At 35.8% G+C, this 22,767-nt stretch overlaps 1 protein-coding gene across 1 annotated transcript in view; it reads left to right on the top strand.

Annotated features, from left to right (window-relative positions):
- Positions 1-22,767, top strand: part of LOC128995727 (uncharacterized) — a 57,107-nt gene that overhangs the window by 17,479 nt on the left and 16,861 nt on the right. The window contains exon 2 of the mRNA XM_054420746.1: positions 405-494. Within this exon, the coding sequence (XP_054276721.1) occupies positions 405-494 (90 nt within the window). The remainder of the gene's footprint in view (positions 1-404; positions 495-22,767) is intronic.

Here is a 22,767-nt window from a genome sequence, read left to right as displayed (position 1 = left end):
ACTTAACGACAGCCGCCCTGATTTCTGTGACTTAACGATAGCCACCCTGATTTCTGTGACTTAACGACAGCCACCCTGAGTTCTGTGACTTTACGATAGCCACCCTGATTTCTACGGCAATGACCACATTGACTCATATTGCTTTACGATAACACAGCGACCCTGAATTTAATACGACGATAAGAAAAATACCAAGGATATTATGTAAAATCAACTATGCAATAACCACATTGTCTCTAATTTTGACGACAGCTAAAAGACCCCAATGTTCATGACCACATTGACTCCGTTGTTTTAGGCTCCATTAACTTCTACGATAATCGACTGTCACATATACTTTAATTTTTCAGCATTACAGACTTCCATATTCTAGGACAACGCCACTGACCGATTGTTTGTTTCAGCAACAACGGGTCTACGAGTTCCAGAGCCGGCACTCCCCATTTCAAGGAGGAGACGCCCAGCCTCTACCGTTACTGTGACTCCGTCTCCGGGTGAGTCTTCTATTCTACGTTTTAAATTTTTTAAGAAATTTAATGTCCTTCCCATGGATAAGATTCGAAATATCTGTTTTTAAAGTGATGAGATACCATTGTGACAAGGATTTTCCACCAAAAAGATGCATCTCGACCATTGTGAAGTACACTTCACAGTGAATCCAGAATTCTTGAAGACCCCAGAATATTTTTGAAGGTTTGTCAAACGTATACTAGGAAAGGGCCAAAAAATGGGGAAAGTGAAGAAATACCAAAAACCTCTGCTTCAAGAATCGAAGGGAGGAGACAAAATCCAGATGTTAGCGTTTACGTAATTACTTTTGAACTTCATAGACCAAGGAATAGGTTTAACCATCTATTGAAGACTGTTTGCGATTCCAGCTTTACTTGATCCAATAAACAATGTTCATTTGTGTGATGAAAAGAGGAAGAATGCCAAAGTTTGACAAAATAAACGCTATAAGCCATCCGTATCATACAAAGTTCCAACGTACAAATCTTCAAGATACAGTACAATACTTTCTAGCTGCACGGACTAAGATTTCAGTGGACTTTTCGCGCGTAGCGACATGATGGAGTTGGCCTTGACGAGGCCGCATGCTGCTCTGAAACCTGACACTTCCACTTATAGTATCAGGATCAGCATCACAGTAAGAGCATGCAGTAAATAAACTAAGCCTTGGCCATGAAAGCACGTGGGTGGCTTTAGCACTTGGTCACTATAGTGGAGTTAGGAGTACATTGTGTTTGGTCAGACTTAATCGAAAATATGAATGAGAATGAGTGTAAAATAAAGAGATATGCGTTATGCTTTCTAACTGACTTTGACCAGCTGTGTCTTTAGTTATGGCAATTTTTAAAACCCAATGATCAAGGATAGTTCAAACCCATCAATGATTCACCAAGAGGTTTCAAACAACCAAAAAGCTGGCAATTTTCTTAAGAATTGACCAGTGACCTTCTGGTAGTATTCTACCCAAATTTGACATGTTAGGTAAGAACTTAGGTCTAAAATTAGGTTGATCCTAACCTTACCTACCCCTAAAACTTCAGCTGTATACTATGCTCTCTGAGAACCAATGACAAACTTCATGGCACTCACTAGAAATCCCACAATAGTCAAGGATTTCTTCGTCCAGTTTCAAGCCACAAATGTCAACCAATTTCTCATTTAGATTAATAAACTAGCACTACATCCCATCAATCTATTTATTTTAGGTTTGGCATTGAAAATCTGAAAAATAACAAAACATTTATGCAGAACTTCATGATTAGAAAGAAAATCAAGACCGTCTTCATAATAAAATTGGACGAGTTTGCGAATGTTGAACGAGGAAAGTTATTTACATAACTGGGCCAGTATTGGGAAATGGGGTCAATGTAGGCCTCTATTTACGTGAAAACAATTTGGCAAAGCCTTTGATATGGAGCCACGCGCGTTGGATGTCTGACTTTGACAGGCGATAATATGGAGCTAATCCTGGCCCTGTCTGTAGCTGAGATGGAATTTTCACATCTCAATTGTGACATTATTGAGACCTGGTTATTGTCAACATTGGTCTCGTTGTGATTCTTACTAAGAACTTTGCATATACCTTTGACCAAGGGTTTTATTAACTCTTGATCAAAACGCCAAACACTACACTAATGTTTAGTGAAGTTTATTCACCACTTCCATTTTCTAACCTTGGTTCAGAATTAAAACATTGAATCCGCTTGAATAGCGTAGATGGTTTGGACACAAGACAAATACATTTAACACACGGTATTCAAATAAAAACATTTTGATAGGCCTATTCCGAGTGCACAACATTTTGTTATATAGATTAGGAAAGGCTTAAATTAAAGTTAGTTTAAACTCAGTTGGGTGAGGCTAGGTTAGGTAAGGTTTTGTAGTGTTAGGCTAAGTTACGGAAATATAAAAGTATCATAACCCAACACTAAAAATATAACCTCTATGGTAATCTACTTTATCAATATACATACCTTAATCCCAACATTCTCGTGACATATTTCAGCAATTAGCATGCCAAAGCAAAGAACTTCTTACTTCACAAATTTTCTAACCTTGAAAACTGCAACAATACAAACAGGTGTAGAATCAGCTGATGCGATCACGTGCTCAGCTGTTCAAGGTCACGTGAAAGTCAGCCAATGGCTAATGGCTACATTTGTCAAACAACAGATTGCACTCACTTTATGAGCTACTGTGAAAGGTTATCTACAATCTAAACGTGTGTTTCAATATTAGATCGATGAACGATCAGCTGTTACGCACCTGTAGAGGGTTTATTGTATTGGTGAAATAAAACACGTTACTGTGAGATATGGTATTGAGGTAAAAGTGATAGTGGTAGTGGTACAGTTCGACGAATTCCTTTCACTAAATTTATGGGTGAATGCTGTACTGTTAATGAATTGAAAGGAATCGGTATATTGGAATAAATATGTAAATTAATTTACAAAAGACGAGTTTTAATTGATTTGGAACTACTTCAGCATTTTATATACGTCTGGTAAAGCACTTGCTCTGTTGTTTAAGCATCTACAGATTTGCATTTGAGTATCTAACAATCAAATCGCAGGTTATTAAAGGTAAATAGGTAAAAGGTATAAGGTACTATAATAGGTAAAAATGAGTCCCCCTCTATGAAATTTAATAGTAAATAACAGGTCGTGTAAGTAACGAATAGCCTTATTACAAACAATGACAAATCACAATTAAATAACAAAACTGGCCTCATGAAGGTAGCAATGTGATTTGTATTAATCGAAAAATAATTACGGATGATGGCTGGAAATCAGCAATCTGGAAATTAGCTTTGGAAATAATAAACAATACAAATAACCCCACACTAACATATATAACTGTTTAGGGTAAGGTTTACCCTAATTACAACTTTAATTTCCACTCATATTTAGTTTCCAAACTGAAGTATTTCGTGTAGTTTTAACATAAAGGCTACCTTATAAATGTTACAATACACACACACGATCAAAGTGTTAAACTAGATAAGGATACACAAGGTAAGAAACGGAAACCTTAGAAACCCTTAAAACAACAAGGGTAGTTTTCTCTTTCAACGGATGATGAAAGTTGACGTAAGAAGGGAGGTGGTGTGACCCACATTCCTGAGTTCAATACTTCATTCAGAGCATTCAGAGCAGCGCCCACTTGCTCAATGAAATCACAAACCCACCCCACAGGGCTTTCCTTCTCTTGACAGTTCAGCATGAAATTTGATCATGAGTCTTAGGAGAGCCATATGAAATAAAGATTCGGTTAGATTTGGTTAAGTGGCTCTCTTGACCTACGTTTAACCTAAACTACAGCCTAACCTACAACCTAGACATCCCATCTTTATGGACTACCTTTTGCCAATTTTTTTATGAAAAAAGAATGTAGTTGTGTGAGCCAGTCACAGAATGCGTTAGTGTCTAAAATTCTATTGTACTATTATACCTTGTTTTTTGTTGCTCATCAGGTTGATGGGTCATAACAGTTGCTATAACTCATCATACGTCATTCTCTAAGTTTGATTTGGTTAAAAAGATAGTGTATTCGGCAGAATTTAGTAATTTAGATCAGCACAATCTGTAGGTGGCTCACATCAACTACGATGATTTTGATCAAAAAGCTGGCTACAAATTTAACATGGGGATGGAATGTCTAGTTGTCTACAACCCAACCTACAACAACCTAACCTATCCAATCAAAAACGTCAAAGACGACTATGATACAAACGTAGTCATTGCTTAGTAACCTGTTCGTCCCTACCCTCAATACATCAACCGTTGCTAGTGTAACAGTATGTTGTGTCACAGTTGTAGTTGTGTGTGTAAGGGTGAGACCTGACCTTCATCACATTGATCTGTCTGTACAAAGATGCATCTGCGTAGACGCGTGCATCGCATTTTACCCCTTCCACCATAACATTCGCCCACCCTCACCCTCTTACAATATCTGATAAAATGTTAAAGTTTACCTTCGTACTAACCGATTCATACTGGTTTTCTCAATATAAAAAAAAATTAGCCTACCGGGTTTTAATATTCATTTTCCTACAGACACCCGACGAAGTGAGCTTCCTTGTACAGATTATGTAGTACAGAAAGCCTTACTTTGGCGCACTGTTTTCACTTTCGCGTACACCAGTGTTCCAATCAAACAACACAAAACAACGTGCTTTTATTATACACGTAATCCGTGTACGCTTGAAAATAAGTTGGCAACGCAAAGATATTACGACTACAATCAGCTGGTGCAGCGTTTCCCATTTCGTTCAATGTTTGGATTTAACCTAAAAACGTGTTGTACAGTGCTTGAAAGACTAATTATTTATATGATTTATAGTAATGGCATGAAAAATATAATGTGTAACACGAGTTCAAACTGCTTTTGCTGCACTCGAGAAACTTTCCACACTCGCCGCCCACTAGTTACACAAATAACTATTTCGTATGAGTACCCCCGGACATTTTCAAAATCGTTCCATAAACTACATTTTTTTCTCGTTAAAGTATCTCTTGTACATAGATCTAAACCTCAGCCATATCATACTCATTTTGCAAACTCTTGTCGCTTATTTCGACCACTTTATACTTGATCCCTGTATGGAGCGCACTACATCTCTATTCAATTCGTTGATTAACTTATTGAGTAATACTAAATGAACCTGTAATTTACTTGGTTGTAATCAACGTCTCTATTCCCTTTATTTTCACTGTGCATTTTGTATTACTTATTCTACCCTTATTCGTTGCGACATTTATATTTTGTTTATAGATTGTTGTACCATCTCGTGATCTAGTACGCATTTAATAGTTGTGTATTAGGCCTACTTCTCAGCCCATTTAAGTTGTATAAACTGTATTGTATACTACAATGATTGACCCCGTGCGTATGTAACAATCCGCGGTGTTCTAGTCTGGGATCACATCAGATCAATGACGTCAGTTCGATGTGTCGTTGCTATGGAGACTTCCGACATCCCACAGGATTCGACCCATTTTCCCGCCTACACAGGCGTCTGCGAGCCGACACGCTGCAGTATCGAATGAGCAGTTATCGATGAATCCACAGAGTAATCGATACGTCGATATATTTCGTTTCTTCAAACGATAGTTTTTGACACTAACGCAATCTGTAACTGACTCACAATACTAACGATGCTCTATTTAATAAAAGGAAATGCGACAGCTGGTCCATATAGATGGGATGTCTACTTAATCGATCTTATAGAGACCGATGGTCTACTTAAGTAGGATATCAAAAATTATTTTAGTATCAAAAAATGCTAATAGAATTGTTTATCCATGCTAATACCAATACCATAGACTACCAAGACAAGTAGACTTCGCATCCCATTTTAAATTTTTTTGCTCGTTTTTCGTGTCTATTTCATGTCCGGTGACACTGATCGGTAATGCCGAAGAAACTTTTTTTATATTATTTCACGGTTAATTTCATGATTTGTTATTTACTGTTTGGTTTTATAACTAGGGAACGAGTTATTTTTTATGATCTTTTTATTTGTTTAAACGAGGTTTTAAATTACTGAAACAACTAGAAACAATTTGTAAACAAAACACGACCTCTACAGTGCACCGGACAGAACTAACAATAAAATTGTCTTCAACTGTTCCATAAGGATGAGAAATCTACTAAGGGAGTATGTTTTATCTATGCTTCAGCTGTTCCATTATGCTACGCACTCAATGCTACTGTATTTTATGTCTTAAACCGAAAATCTTGTGTGCAGCAAAGTAAAACTAGTGCGGAAAAGTACAAATTACAAATTGGGTGCAAAGTGAAAGAATGCAGTAAAATGTACATGAATATATTCACTTTTCAGGTAACTGTAGGAAAAAAACCAACACGTCCAATCCAAATATAAAACTAAAATGTGTAAATAATACGATAACCTAAATATTTGCAGGTAAGCCTAAGTAATGGGAAGTTCCAAAACAGTTATGGCCCGTGTTGGCTCGCCTACGACTAGTTATGATATTGAGGTCGGTTGTTAGGATGGTAACGATGTGGGCTTGTCTAACATTACATTGCATTGACCTGCCCACTCGTGTAACTACATTATACATTACCCACACACTCATTTAGTGATAGCCGAATAATATAACGGGAAATCCTATCGCACTTTGTTTCAAAGAAGTTAAACATTTATAAATTTTGAAAATCGCACGTTCGACCTTTATTTTTATTAGTTTTTACATTATTTTGGTTACATTGTAACTTTAGGAAATCGTATTATATATGTGTCTGGAAGGTTCGTGTCTTATTTCCGAGTGCTGTGCCCCCGGACATTTATAAGCTACAGTATTAAGGTTACGAAAACTATTTTTATCGATTGTTTCTATGGAAACAGATAATACTTTGACGTCATGAGACAGGTTCCATCGTACAAACCTTAGACCAATACATGAAATTAACGCGAAGGTTGCAGGAATTAAATAAACGTGAAGCATCCACTTCTTAAATGACGCAAAGTTTCAACGGTTATAGGCTACATGAATGTTCCACGAATTTACGTTGAGGTCCACAATTGTTTTAACTTATGGTCCACGAAAGCTCCAGACACCGTTAAAAGCTGCAACCGTTGCCTTAAAGTAGCCGTTGCCCGTTGCAACCGTTCCCGTAAAGTAGCCGTTGCAGGCTGCAACCGTTCCCGAAAAGTAGCCGTTGCAGGCTGCAACGTTGCATACACGTGACGTGTGTTCGCAACACGTGACAGCCGTGTTGTGACCTTGACATTCTCGTGTCGTCCACCCCAGGGGTGTGGCCTCGCTAGCGATGTGATCAGCGATGCAGCTATCAATATGTCAACAGGTACGTGTGAACGACCCGTGTGGAATATTTCGGAAAACGTTATCGCTGCGATTGTGGAAACTGGTATTCCAATCGGGACAATACACGATTGTTGAATATTTTGTAGAACATTGTGACCTGTATGGTAGTTTTTTTAAATTGCTTTTATAAAGCAGTAGCATTGCTTGAATCCTTTGATAAATAAATATGAAATTAGATAAAAATCAATTAAATTAAAAATATATTTTGGCATTATTTGTAAATTATTTTAAGTTTAATCATTAGCTTTTGGATAGTATACATCCCATTTTAATGTATAAGTGGTATAAGTGGTTTTGACGTATGTTTAAAAATACTATAACACTTTGACTTAATTTGAAAAGATAAACTTATTAAGTGTAGACCTATTTACTGTCAACCCCCCTACTTATGATGTCAATAGATCGAAAATAATCCATCAAACATACCTTAGTGTAGCAATAATATCAATAACTTGGTATTGATGCTTCATGAAAAGGTTTTACCACAATTTTTAAATTTTAGTCAAACCTCTTTACCTGTGGCCTACAATATAAATTTTACAGAAAACTGTGAACAATATTCTACAAAACTTGTACTTGTAGATTGTATTGTCTTTAACCAAACATAACCCTCTTATTTCCTAAATGTAAATACAACATTACAAACATATTAAGTAATAAACAAACACCAGTAAATTGAATCGATCAGTTGTTTCTTTTAATTAATTAAATCAAAATAATATAAACTTTAGAAGCATGTAGCTCTTTGGATATCGGCCTGTGGGGCCCTTAAAGGAAGTTCGTTACCAATAATTTTCGACAAATCTACACACTCTAAGCCTTATTTTGATGTGTCATATGCCTGTATTTTTATTTGGTAAAAGGCCTTAAACGATTATGAAGAGTATAAATATTTACAAGGAAAGAAGAGTCGAAACAGTGGAATAACTTGTAAAAATAATTTTTCCTGCACGTTTTGATCTGTTTTCCTCTAGGGAAATTAATTTGGGGAAGAGAAACTGAAAAGTTATTTTGAAAAGATCTATACTGATCCTCTTCAGGTTGCACGCGTTGGATATTTTTAGCATAGCCACCCTGTTGCGTATGTAGTCCAGTTTATCACGTGTTTTACTAAATTGTCGCCACTTCTTCAACTCGAGATCGTCTCTTGATAAACATCATAATCTAGGACAAGATTATTCTTGACTCTTGTAAACAAACACCAACCGAAAGTAATTTTCCTCCAAATATCTTGTAATGTATGTTACAGTTTTCATTTATTGCGTTTACTCAAACTATTTGTGTGAGTTTTAGCTCAGTCTTACTTTCATCCTTATTTAAATATGTTTATATTTATTTTTACTATATGTAACATCCATATAAATCCCAAAACAACTATTTTCCAGCCAGCATATTTTAACCATACTTTCTAATTTTCTCATTTAAATTAGTTTCTAGTTATTTTACAATTATGATTTTTCTTTTCTCGTCATTAATTTGATAAATTGTACGAACTCAAGAGAATATAATTCAAGATAAGATAGTATTTAATTATTTTATTTTTAGCTTGGGGGAATGGTGGAATCTATTTAAGTAATTGCATTTTTTAACTGTAATCAAATGATATGTAAAATCTATGGGCATTCTTTTTTTAACCAATCAAATATTTCCTTTAAATATTTCCTGCCTCTCAATGGAATCCCTATAAGCTAGACATTGACTAATTCCGAGGGGGTTCGGACATTTTACATATCTTACGACAACCCCCTATGTATTTTATTACATTTAATTTTCAGGTCCATGGGTACTATAGACATTTTATATAGTATATTGGACAATCCATATCAGCTGTTGCATTTTTGACCCATAATTTAAACATTCTCTTCATACAAAATGTGCGGAAGCCTTTACATTCGAAACGGGTGTTCTCTTACATAATTGTATCTTAGTAAAACATAACCATAGTTGATCTATGGATTTGTCAGTAACCGAACCACGATGAGAGTAAAGTTAACGGTGAGTGACACTCAAGTTATCCCTGACGTCATAAAGGGCGTGATGTATAATTCAGCGTTTTGATTGGCTATTGTATGCTGACAATACATTGACGAGCTAGGAAATGGTTACTCTATTGTAAATAGACTGCTGATTGTCATTGTACGTATTGATGTTATAGGAACATTGTGAAATACATCCTGCAACACGTCTCGATGTGTCTATGTTACCGACAATGTAAATAACGCAGACGTTCTATGCAATGCTTGGAGCATTAAGGCAAAGTATGAAATGTAGTAATGACGATTCTATACACTTTGACTATGAAATCCCCATAGGTGTGTAATGTGAAGATTACTAGCTTACCTTGGTAAATAAAACCATGAGCTGCAATAAAGAAAAATAGCAGATTCAATTAAATCAGCTGTTCTATTTCACATTTTGTTCATTCACACACTGTTTAGCGTAACATGGAAGGTTTTATTTTTAGCTGTGGAAATCTCTATGTTTATCTTTATTCTTAGCTTTATTTTTATGGGAAATCAGGTAATATTGGCTACCATTTTGGATAGAGAAGAGATATCGAACTCTGGTTTTCACCATTCTTTAAGTTTGTGCAAACACTTCAAAATGAGGTGTCACTTGATGGGGGTTTACTTTAAAATTTTTGAGTGTCCCCCCCAAAAGGGGGGATTTGGGGGGGGCAACTAAAACTTTTTTGTGTGCACAAAAACTTAAAGTTCGCTATCTTTTCTCTATCCAAAATGGTAGCCAATATTACCATTGCGAACCAAAATTACCATTGATTTTCCACGACATTTGACGTTTGTATAGAGAAGAGATAGCTAACTCTATCACTTGAAGGGGGTTTACATTTAAAATATTTGAGTTGCCCCCTAAATCCCTCCTTTTGGGGGGACATTCAACAATTTCAAAATTATAAAATGAAACTTCCTGCTAAGATTGTACGACCACCAAAAGGATATCTCCGTATATTTACTTGGAAAAATATTAGAGGGGGGGGGGGTCTTGACTTTTTATTCACCCTGTATATCGATGGCTACTACCATAGATTAAAGAGTAGACTCCGATAGTATATGCTACTACTACTACAGTATTCCTGTAAATAAAACAATTACTGTACGTTCACAAATGCTTTTCAATGTTTTTATACTGTTTGCCGTTTTTTATATGAAGTTAATTTACAAAATTGACAATGTTGGGTGAAGCAAAAATCTGAAAACATACAAAATAATTGATTACCTTAAGTCTATGTTGTACTGTATTAAAATTTGCTTAAATTCTGACGTATAGTATTTTGCGAATTTAAGTCATAAGATGATTTTAAAAAAAGTGTTTATACTTTTCGACTGTCACAAAAAATTATTAATGAGCTACAAATTATTATTTCAACGAAGAACATTGAAATATACTCAGTGTTTTAAGTAGTTAAGTTATACTATCTGTAAATTTTCCAAACTCATAGATGCACAGAGTGTACAGAACAGAATGTAGGCCGCGGCACGTGACAAAGTAGGCCGAGGTCGTGTGACCTTCACCCACTTATCAAGGTCACACAATGCCATTGCGCACGTCCTTCTGCTACCTGAAAACTGCCGTCAGTGTCAGCTGTTATCTGGCGAATTGTATATTCACGAGATATTGTTGCATTGTATTCGAACCAAGAATACTTTGTAGATTATTTTGCTTAAAAAATGGTTGGCGCAATCAAAACGTGCTCTAATTTAAATCTGGATAGAAAACATATTTATCAGCATTAGTATACGACCTATATAAGGGTGTATGTTTGATTTAATGGAACCTCGATAACAAGACTCTCATAGGGATTTTTGAATAAAACTTGCTATCACGGTTGGCTTCTTTTTTAGGTTTGCAATAACATGTTTTAGGGGTAAATTGTTGGATTGGAAATCCCACTTGTTATCAAGGGTGATTTGTTATCGAGGGTCTAATTATCGAGGTTCTACTGAAATAAGACATTTATTTCATACAAAGTTAAAATACAAGTTGTGCTTAAAGTTATTTACAAAAATCAATAAATTATTCAATAGATGTGTTATTGGACTACAAATTGTGAAAAAAATGTATCTCTTATTAATACCTATGATTTTATTCTCCTTTTCAATAATTCTAATGAAACAGAAAGAGAAAATTTGCTGAACAAATACTGTACAGTATTAGGAACTGTACTTCGGATTTGATTATTACAGTATTGATGAATAATGTCAAAATGACCTATTGACGAAATGCTCCTCAAACTGTTGAAAAGTAGAATTTAAAACGTTACAATTTTAAGTAAAACGTTTTCTCTTATCCATGTATTGGTCTCGCGCCAAGCACGTAATCCGACGATGACTTGAGTATTCAACCCAAATCCGAGATATTCAGGGAAAGCATTGCCGTATCCATTATCACCTATTAGTCCAGTGCAATTAGACAAAAATGACCTTGACCCGGACAAAATTGATAACAGGCTGAAAATTGGTGGAAACGTTCAGAACAATGTCCTGAGTGGCCCACACAAAGTCCCAAGAAATCCCAGTTGGGGAACGACTGCCACCATCTTGGAAAATTAGATTTTTTGCTGTATTTTTTGAAGTAATAGTCCGGAAGGCATTATTTATGTCTCAAATTAGGCGTTTTGAACACATGTATGAGGGTAGTGTATAATTAAAGAGTTTAATACGTTCTAAGCATAAATATTATTTATATTAACCTAAAAATATATCTATAAAAATCATATAAATTTACAAAATATTTAAAAAATGAAGCTTTTTCTCTTTTGTTCTTAGTGGACTTGTTAAAGACATTAACCCTTTGATATTTCTTGCAATTCACTATGTTTAGTCTTTGGAATCGGTTAAATAAGGGGTGAATAAAAAGTCAAGACCCCCCCCTCTAATAATTTTCTAAGTAAATATACAGAAATATACTTTTGGTGTTGTTGAAACCATAGTAGGAAATTTCATTTGATGATTTTGAAATTTTTGAGTGTCCCCCAAAAAAAAAGGAGATTTTGAGGACAACTCAAAAATTTTAAAGTATATCCTATTCAAGTGACACCTCATCTTGAAGTGTTTACAAAAACTTAAAGAATGGTGAAAACCAGAGTTCGCTATATCTTCTCTATCCAAAATGGTAGCCCGTCAAAAGTTTAATGACGATATTAAATGGGAACTTACTACACATTAATTTTCTTGTGTAGTAAAAAGTAATTCCCCCCCCCCTCTAATTTGTTCCTAAGTAAATATTACAGAGTAATCCTTTTAGTGGTGATGCAACCTTAGCAGGAAGTTTCATTTTATGATTTTAAAATATTTGAGTACTCTCCTCTGTCCAAAATGGTAGCCACTATTACAATTACGAACCAATATTACCATTGATGTTCCATAACGTTTGACGGGCTACCATTTTTAATAAAGATAAATTGGAAACTCTGGTTTTCACCATTCATTAAGTTTTTGTAATCACATTAAAATGAGATGTCACTTGAAGGGGGTTTACGTTTAAATTTTTGAGTTTCCCCCAAAATCCCCCCTTTTTGGGGAATATTAAAAAATTTAAAAATCATAAAATAATACTCCCTGCTAAGATTGGACGACCACCCAAAAGGACATCTCTGTATATTAACTTAGAAAATATTAGAGAGGGGGGTATTGACTTTTTATTCACATAGATGCTTTAATTTGCTATTTATTTATTTATTTATTCCAACAGCAAGATCACTAATTTACAATGTGGATTCAAGAAGCCTAAGTAGTAACAACATGCATTTTAACAGAAAACTTAACTAACTTAAATCTATGGCAGGAGCAGAGCAACATCGGTAACAGGAAATATAATCTTGCCTAGAAAAGCAACAATTTAACAATGAAGTTAAAAATAAATTATGAAAAAGCAATTAATAATTTTGTTTGTTCTGATCTGAAAAATAGAATCATCTAGTTGCTATAATTGATTACCATTATATTTTCATATTGCATATAAACTTACAATGTAACTACTCGCTGTTAAATAATATTGACGGTGATGTAATCTTCTTTGTAACTAGCGCGGTTGGCACATCCGTGTCCAGTGCAGTATCCATGCATCGTGGTACAATTAAGACCATAAGGTTCCATAAGTTGTACTGTATCCAAGAATCCATTTCAACATGGACTTGGTTTGTGCGTATTTTAACCAAATATGAGTGAAGGATGAGTGTAGGATGAGTGGCGAGATCTTGTAGTCTTGTCTCAGTTGGTAGTTAATGAGCCATATGGTGTCAGCAAGACAAGCATCTACAACTATTTTTTGTTCGGAAAGGGCTGTACTGACATCTCCCAACACTACTAAAGATGTCACAGGCTTAGGCGGACGTTGGTAAGGTGTCACTGGCTGAAAGCCATGAGATAGAAGGACACTTTTTGCTTTTGGGATGTACAGGGATTTTGGGATGCTTTTGCTGATCGTGGTACAGGAGCACTTGCATTGACACATTTCGGCTGGTGTTATGCACTCAATGCCACCCATGGCGTGAAGAGTACCATGTCCATAAAGTGTTTTAACGTTGTAATCCACGTTGTCGAAAACATAATGAACGTAAGCTCCGTCATCTAATGAAGGTGATACATTATCAGCTATCGAAGTCTCATAATTGACGACAATCTTGTATGTCGAGCAAACTCCGAGCTACGATAGAATTCCAAAGACTAAGCATTGTGGGGTGCAAGAAATTGCAATAGGATTAAGGGCTTAAACAAGTACATTACGAAAAAAGAGAAAAAAACTTTTTTTTGTATATTTATATCAATTATTTTAGATGGGGACGCCACTATGTGCGTATTTTAACCAAATATGACTGAAGGATGAGTGTAGGATGAGTGGCAAGATCTTGTAGTCTTGTTAGTGACTAAGGCCGACATGTTCCTTAGACACAGATGTTAATTAGTAGCCCACGCAGCTAATGGCAACTAAGGGGCGTACAGTTTATGGAATCCGAACTACATTATAGTACTGCGGATAGTCATAGTACTCACTAGTGCGGACGTTAATCCACACCAGGGAGCATCCCATCCACCTTGCATGCCTATAAATATCCACAATTTGTATAAAAAATGGGACATAACCGTATCTAAATCATTATTATAGATATTTTTAGGCTAATATAAATAAAACTAATGCTTAGAACATAATAAACTCTTTAATTATATATTACCCTCATACATGAGCCCAAAACGTTTAATTTGAGACATAAATAATGCCTTTCGGACTATTACTTCAAAAGATACAGCAAGAAATCTAAATTTCCAAGATGGCGGCAGTTTTTTCAAGATGGCGGCCGTTCCCCAACTGGGATTTCTTGGGACTTTGTGTGGGCCACTCAGGACATTGTTTTGAACATTTCCACCAATTTTCAGCCTGTTATCAATTTTGTCCGGGTCATAACCTAATTGCACTGGACTATATCCCCTATAGCTCGGTAATTTATTTTCTAACTACACACACTGGTAGTTCAGTTGCATTTAAAACATTTAGTACTACTTTTCATTCCTCATTTTAAGTTGCAAGCTGGTCTAGAGATAGAGCAGGGCCTTCGGTGCCCGAGGTCACGGGTTCAAATCCTGCTAATCTCAAATGTATTTTATCTAAGGTATGACGCGACCAATGTAGACCTAGCTTGAAGTAATTTGGGAACAGTCCCGGTCTAGAACCTAAAAAACTTTTTAGTCCACAAAACTCTAGTCTTAGAAGAGCCTGAGTACCTCTGAAATAAACTACCTCATGCCGAATGTCTTTTTTAGGAAAGCTTAACGAAATCAACCACACGATCCTTTTCAGCAAGATCGTGAATAGAGTAGTTTTGCGTTTGTCAGGTGTGCGTTGTTCAACAACTTCCAAATAGCTTCAAAAAGTGTTTCTTTTGTTTTTAAATTGACAAAGACGCTTTAAATTATATTTTGTTAAGTGAATTGAGTTAATTCTTTTGCTATTGTTCATTCTATCGTGACAAGAGTAATCTAGAAACTATGATTTGTAAACTGAAAATCTCACGAAGTGAAAAGTGAAGTCCCAAAACTTAGGAAGTCGGAGGACCTTAACAACGTCGTTTCAGTTATCATTTTGACCAGACAGGTCTTTTACTACGTCTGCACTAACAGGAAATACCAAGAGTCATCTACAAACAATAATTCTTAAATTGAGACCAAATTAAGGTATTTATCCAAAAACTAGGAGGACGGAGGACCTCAACAACTTCCGAAGAATTTGATCAAACAGGCAACTTTTACTTTGTACTAATAGGAAATACCAACAAGCACTACCGCGTAGTTATGAGTCACGTGATGTCTAGGGGGTGGAAGGGGGGAAGGAAGTAGACGGTGTTGTAGTGATGCAAGGAGAAAGTGAGAGAAACTCGATCACGTGACGAGAGTACGTAACGGACGTTGCAACTGTTGCCCAACCTGTCATCACGGACATGACACGTCGATGTCTATCTATATATATAATACGCTAAGCCGATTTTTGTGAACAGAACTCCTCCCTCATTTTTGGACCGATTTTGATGATTAAAGTGTCAAAAGAATTGCCCTGATCTGTAGTTTTGCAAAGTGTTTTTCGTTTTTTGATATCTTTATTAGTTTGGGCAGGATCTTCCATCAAAGTTGGATTTTCTCCCATAATACGCTAAGCCGATTTTTGTGAACAGAACTCCTCCCTCATTTTTGGACCGATTTTGATGATTAAAGTGTCAAAAGAATTGCCCTGATCTGTAGTTTTGCAAAGTGTTTTTCGTTTTTTGATATCTTTATTAGTTTGGGCAGGATCTTCCATCAAAGTTGGATTTTCTCCCATAAGATTAACATGGGGGAATCTAAAAATTCAATTGGAAACTTTGTCTCCACTAATTTGAGAGAACGGCTGGGCGTAGAAACTTGGCAGGGGTGTCAAAAGAAAGGTCTTGGTCTGTAGATGAGTTATCAAAAGAAAAACGAAGTAAATTCCCTTAGGGCTCTGCCCCAGAAGCCTTTAAAGATCCCTCTACAGATTTGTTTACATTTTGGCCTTTTAATGAAACAGCTGTTAATTTGTAAATTGTACTTTAAACAAGACACATCAATTAGGAGTTACTGAATTGTCCAAAAGAAGCATTTGCAATGTTATTTTCTGATTTTAAAATTAATTTTCTTCTGTATCATGTCATGTTTTGCAATATATAACGTTCCATGACAAAATCAGTGGAAAATCCTTTTATGACAGTAACTCTATTTCTTATTGACCTTATATCTATTTTACGGGTTGGTGACTGCCCTTTTCACCATTTTTGTCTTTATTTTTATCATATTGTTCTAGACAGATTATCATAGGTTCATGAGATTATTGTCATACATGTTTTCAATCATTAGAAAAATATTCAATTGTGTAATACAATACAAAATAATAGCCTACAAGTGCAGAAGGGCACGGGGCCCATTTGAGCTGTGTCCATATTTTTTTAAATTAATAGTAGTTTACAGCAACTGGATAAAACATTTTACAATATTTATGTAGAAATATCTGCATGATAAAGAAAGCTATTAAACTGGAAAACTGCAATATACTGCAGACTTTTCAGAGAGGTTACTTCGATGTCTTCATTCAGCTTAGTGAAAACATAATATAGATATGTATACAAATAAGAACTTGAATTCTTAGAGAGCCTTTGAATGTTATTAGACTAACGAAAAGGGTTGTGCATGTTTACTAGCGCTACCTTCTCAGCAACAAAAACCATTTAATTTATCTCTAAAATAAAAGTGCACTGATCAGCAGCAAAAAATCTATGTAACTAACCCATAAGTTATTGAAAATAACACAACGTTTTGGCTGTAAATATGGCCCAATGAGTAAATAATATTTAAGCAGCTACTGTCATGACAGAAAGGTCATATTCCTTTTAAACTAGATCACATTATCCTTTATAAGATACGTTGATTAACAATGCATGTAAACTTCAATATTTACGTGACAGCCAATTTACATTATTTTTGCTTTTTGGAAATGCCTCATTGCTATGTCATTTGCATTATTTGTTGCCAATGAAGCCGCATATAAATGAGGAGGCCCCTAACAGTTGAAGAATAAAAGCCAACTTCACTTCAAGTATATTCCACTACACCTAACATTCCGTAGAGAGATTATATTGACAACTTTATGTAATTGATATGGCTGAGACAACTAACTGACATCCCCCATGTCAAGGAATTCCAGCTTTGTAACCCCAAAACAAATTTCTCAAAACTGTGATAGAGGGTTATTCATTAGCACAGAAGTACGATATGAACTGACGTGACGTGACGAAGGAAAAATCAAACTTACACTGTAACGGATATACCTCCTTTTGAAGTTAGAACGTGCCTTCCTAACAAACGGATATTTTTTTCAAATAAAATCATAGATTAATCTGCATTGCACTGATGAAATCACGGAAATGTTAAGCTACAAAAGATCCACCAATACGATTTTAATACTATTTAAAGGTTCTTCCAAACGATGAGATACCAGATAATATACTAATAACTCCGATGACGTACAGTATGGGAGATATTTTGTTCATTGAATGATCAACCATATTTGGTAACTAATGCAACTAATATCAATATAATTATTTTTTACACTAATTAATCTTTAAACAATGCTAAATGCTCAAAATATGTACAATTTCACTCAATTTATCGCAGTTAGATGAATTAGTGTAAGCCTTGAAAATAACCGTCGATTTCGACGGGTTTCACCTAGTATATATATAAAATGCTAGGCAAAGGTTAATAATTGTCCAAGTTTAAGCATTGCCGTTTACTTTTGGAATGTATGGGTCCCGGCCACTCGTAAATTCAGGGGTCATATTTATATAATCTAGCCTAACCAAACTTCTATATACGGATTAGGGCCAGAGGTGGCCAGTTCTTCGTTTCCCTGACTTTTGATGCTGAAGAAGAAGACACATCGATATTGATAAGGTGTCAATTGTTTTGTTCAATTAAATTTTTTGTGAGACGCCTTTTGTACGTATTTTAAGCTGAAGGGTTGAGATATGTGTAGCTTTGTTACTGAAACAGTTGTTCCTCAGTCAGGATCATTTATTAAACGTCCAATGATCAAGTCCAGTTTCAGGCCATCAAAGAGCAACTCGCTTTTCTCAGGATCGAACCGGTGAACTTTTGATTGATAGACGAGCACTATAATTGCACTTAGATTCCCACTCAACTAGGTGAGACTTGAATAAGCTGTTATTGGTAAAAAATGTTAAACGTGTGTGTATTAATCCACTCTCTGAGAACAATTTCTGATCCATTTTCGTCCTTAAATGAGAAACAAAATCAAGAAATGTTTAAGTACAAAAAAAGTATGTTAAAGTTACTTCAATATTTTATCCATGTTGACCATCTGTAGTCAGTTTTACCACAGAAAACATACTGTTTTAGTCAATCAGAATTGAATAAAAAACTTTAACATTGTATAAGCAACCTAATGACGATTTCAACGTTCTGAACATCATCTTTCTAATAGCATTACGCCATTTCACTCTTAAGGCGCTCAGTAAACGATAAATCCACAGGAATAGTCGTTTAGAAAAATAAATATTTTTTTTTTGGTTGAATAAAATATTGATAGGTAAATATTAGCGAGATGGAACTGGATGAAATTATTAGGGTGCTCCAACTGACCTAGGTAGTCGGGTATTTCTGAGTTGCGCCAACCACTCCGGGGAGCCACCCGATACGTTCATTAACTGCGCAAAGTGTCGGTTCTCTTTGACTATTATTGAGTAGGTTAGGTTCGTTTAGGTTAAGTTAGGTTAGGTTAGGATATGTTAGGATGACAATAAACAAGGACATTCCTTCTGCCGGCCACTCAACCCTACCTGGCTTGGGCTTGGCGCAACTAAGGAACATTTTTTGGGACCCTTTGAGGGTTTGGCGCAATTAAGGAACTCTTTGGCGCAACTAATGCACGACCAATTATTATTTGGAAGAGCTAGTTTTCGAAACCTCACTTCTACGAATGTCTTTGATGTGTTAAACCGTGTCATGGCAATGTGTTACTCATGTTTTAATCGAAACGTGTCTCACTCTGGAATTTCCAACGTTTACTTTTCAATACTTCTTATCGAGTGTTACCAGATGATTTTTGCAAGAATGCCGTTTAACTGATTATTTCAAATTTTTATTTAAAAATACCTAAGTCCTTTATTAGATGATAATTGATGATTTTCGCTAGTTTTACAAGAGTTTAATCCACCCTTAAGTGGACTAAGTAGCCTACCTACCTTATTAAAGATGTTGAAGTATTTTGATAATGTTTTAAGCTAAACTCCAGAAGATTAGAATTAAAATTTAGAGGCCTATATTGTTTGATTAATAGTAAACATTGGTTTGACACTTTATGATAAAATGTCTCGCAATGCTTTTAGAATTAGAATGATGATCCCAAGACTATGTGGAAGGTTAATACATTTTAACCAGTCTATGAAACTGCTGTAGTTTAAAATTCGTCAAAGAATCAGCTACTACTCACTTACCTCTTCTTCAGTGATGCAAATAAAACGAAATCAGAAAAAAAACTAGACCTTTTTATTCCACACTTCTTATAACTTATAACACTTTCTTATAATATTTTTTCTTGTTTCACAAAATTGATATAACACAAAGACAACAACAAAAAACAAAACCATATGATAAAGTTAGTTACATGAAATATTCATCATATTAAATTTACAGACCACAAAAACTTATCCTCAAAAGTTCCAGTTTATTATTGTATGTAGTGATTTATTTATTTATTGTGTTGTGTTTAACTATATTCGCTTGGCTAAAACGGGTTTAGTGAGCACAAACTAAATGTTGATACTAGTTTTCAGCACGGGGTAAAATGGAACACCATCTTTCTACAAGGACGAAATTCTAAAGTTTGTGTTAAAAATATCAACTAAAGAACACAATTTAAATTTGCCTAAAGGTCAATATAAATATCTCAAAGGCAAAAGAGCATGGCCACTTTGAATGACGTCAATTATTTAATTTTGTTGTTTTCGTGCTGAAGCAACCAATCGCATTTCGCGTCAGTGTTTTTCCAAAACAGGATCTGCGCAAGGAAAGTGAGCAGTAAGCTGGTCCTTGGCCCGTGATCAACAGTTAACCTTGCTAGATGCGAGGAATACGTCGTTTTTATTTTGCTCTTTCCTCTCCGCTCTTCGGCCGAAAATAATACATCATGAATAGCAAACGCTGAGACACATTATCTTGTCGATTTGTTGGCTGTTTGCAAAAATGTTAACATTTAAATACCCCTGCCTTTACTGTTATTCACTTAGACAAAGGTATTCTTCGTGAGCGAGATGTACAGGGTGAGTCAGAATGGCGTTAAGTGTTGTTTTGTTGATCAGCTGCTTCCTTACTCGTGATCATACAATAAAATCTAGTAATCAAGGACAGTTTGGTCGTCAGATTCGAATCATCCAAACTTGTTACATATTCTTTTTCGCTGTATCCAAAGCTACTAACTTTTCTAATTCAGTAGTATCTATTGATTATAATCATGCAAAGTTTTCACTCCAATTCATAGTGTAGAGACATATGCTCAGTGAATTACAGCGTGGTATTCTAGCCTGAAGGTCATGGTTCAAATCTCAATAATCGCCAATGGATTTAGCTAAGTGATGACGTGGACGTGATCCTGGTATACCATCTTAAACTGTAGGTCCTGTTATCTAAACAAAAAGTAATAGGTTTCTCGAAGAATAGAATTATCTAATTTTGAGAACTCCTCCACTAAAACAATTTCCCACCAATGTATCTCTTCCAACGTCAACTACCCTAGCCCAGCAATCTCTCCATCACCTTGCTCCAGGCAAGGTTGCAGTAGGAGAAAGCATCAGATGGCTGGAAAGAAATTGTGCAAAGGCCGTCCAGTGGACGAGGTGTGGCAGAAATCTAAGGACTCATTAGACTACGGCAAGGTAGATCTGCAAGGCCGGACATAAACAATGGTCCACCGGCTGACCCTGACCTCAGCACACCTGCGTACTCATGTCGACACAGGATTTCACCGCGGTTTGAGTTGATAACATCTAGAATTCAAATCTTGAAGATTTAGAGCACGGTTTCGGTTTGGTAACGATTGGTTTATGGTTGTTGAGGTATTTGGTTGTGTTTGTGTTGTTCGCGGTTGGTTCGGATCGGTGGTCGAAACGTATGCTATACCATAAAAAAGGTTTGAAATGACAAATGTTTTACAATCTAAACTACTTATAGGATGGTCATTGCAAATTAAAGTAATATGACGTTTTTGAAATTGAGAAAGGATTTTGAAGCATTCTGAGATCAAATCAGAGTCCTATTCACATATGCTTACCTTCAAATTGAAGGTCGCTGGTTCGATTCCAAGCTAGATCGCTTTAGACTGAGATGCCCTTTGTCATTGCGCTATGAATAATGGTAATCATGTCTCAAAGGTCGACGTTAGATAGGAACTGGAACAGGAGTTGTACCGTTCCCTTTCAAAACGTAAAAAAATCCATTGGCTGAAAAATACACAAAATTAAAAAAATGTCACCTCTGTGCATGACCTAAAAGTGTTGGAAACATGTTTTAGAGTTAAATAGGCCCTAAATACTTAAAATAATATATGGACCAGTAAATGCATATAGAACAATACTCATCCTCTGAGTCTGTATTGCCCAATATTTTGTCTTTGCACAGGATCGAATCGGCTATCTTCTGACCACCAGGTGAACGCTGTAACCACTGGCCCACCCTAAACATGGAATATTTTCCGAATAATCTATACAATCCTCGTCAAGATTTCGTACAACCCATTAAAATTCGTTAGCCATATCCATCAACACTTTCTAGTGACATCATCGGCACACCTGACGGAAGCCAGTGTAAATATTGTTCATCGACCACGTGAGGTTGAAGAATGACTTGCGCAAATGTACTCCTTGTTTACTTAGCCTCGCCCAAGGCTCCACTAGCCTCTCCCCAGGAGTTTTCACAACACTCGACACATTAGATAATGACTTGCAACTGTGTTTTCCTTGTTTTCGCTGGTTCCGGTCATTCACAACAGTTTGTTTGTTTAATATCTCTAACGTTTACGTCCGACATTTTATTACTTTCTCCTCCTGTATGTGAAAAAAAGTATTGTTTTCGTCAACATTTTTGAGTTTGAGTTTTGGGTGGATGTCCAATTTTGGGTTTCTCTGAGCACAAAACGTGATTGGTCGAGGTCTGCGTGCGTGGATGTGTACAGAGCTACAGTCCACACTATAGTCAGATTTTGGTGAAATTTTGCAACTGGAATAATCCATGGTATCTCCTGGCTTTTTTATTTTTCGAAATTTTTATTTTAATGGTCGTTTTCCCGATAAAATAACGAAAAATTGAATTTT

Source organism: Macrosteles quadrilineatus, unplaced genomic scaffold, assembly GCF_028750875.1.
Source record: "Macrosteles quadrilineatus isolate MER2022 unplaced genomic scaffold, UCM_ALF_1.0 Scaffold_5__1_contigs__length_97177068, whole genome shotgun sequence".
Lineage (NCBI taxonomy): Eukaryota > Metazoa > Arthropoda > Insecta > Hemiptera > Cicadellidae > Macrosteles > Macrosteles quadrilineatus.
This window is presented reverse-complemented; position numbering and strand designations above follow the sequence as displayed.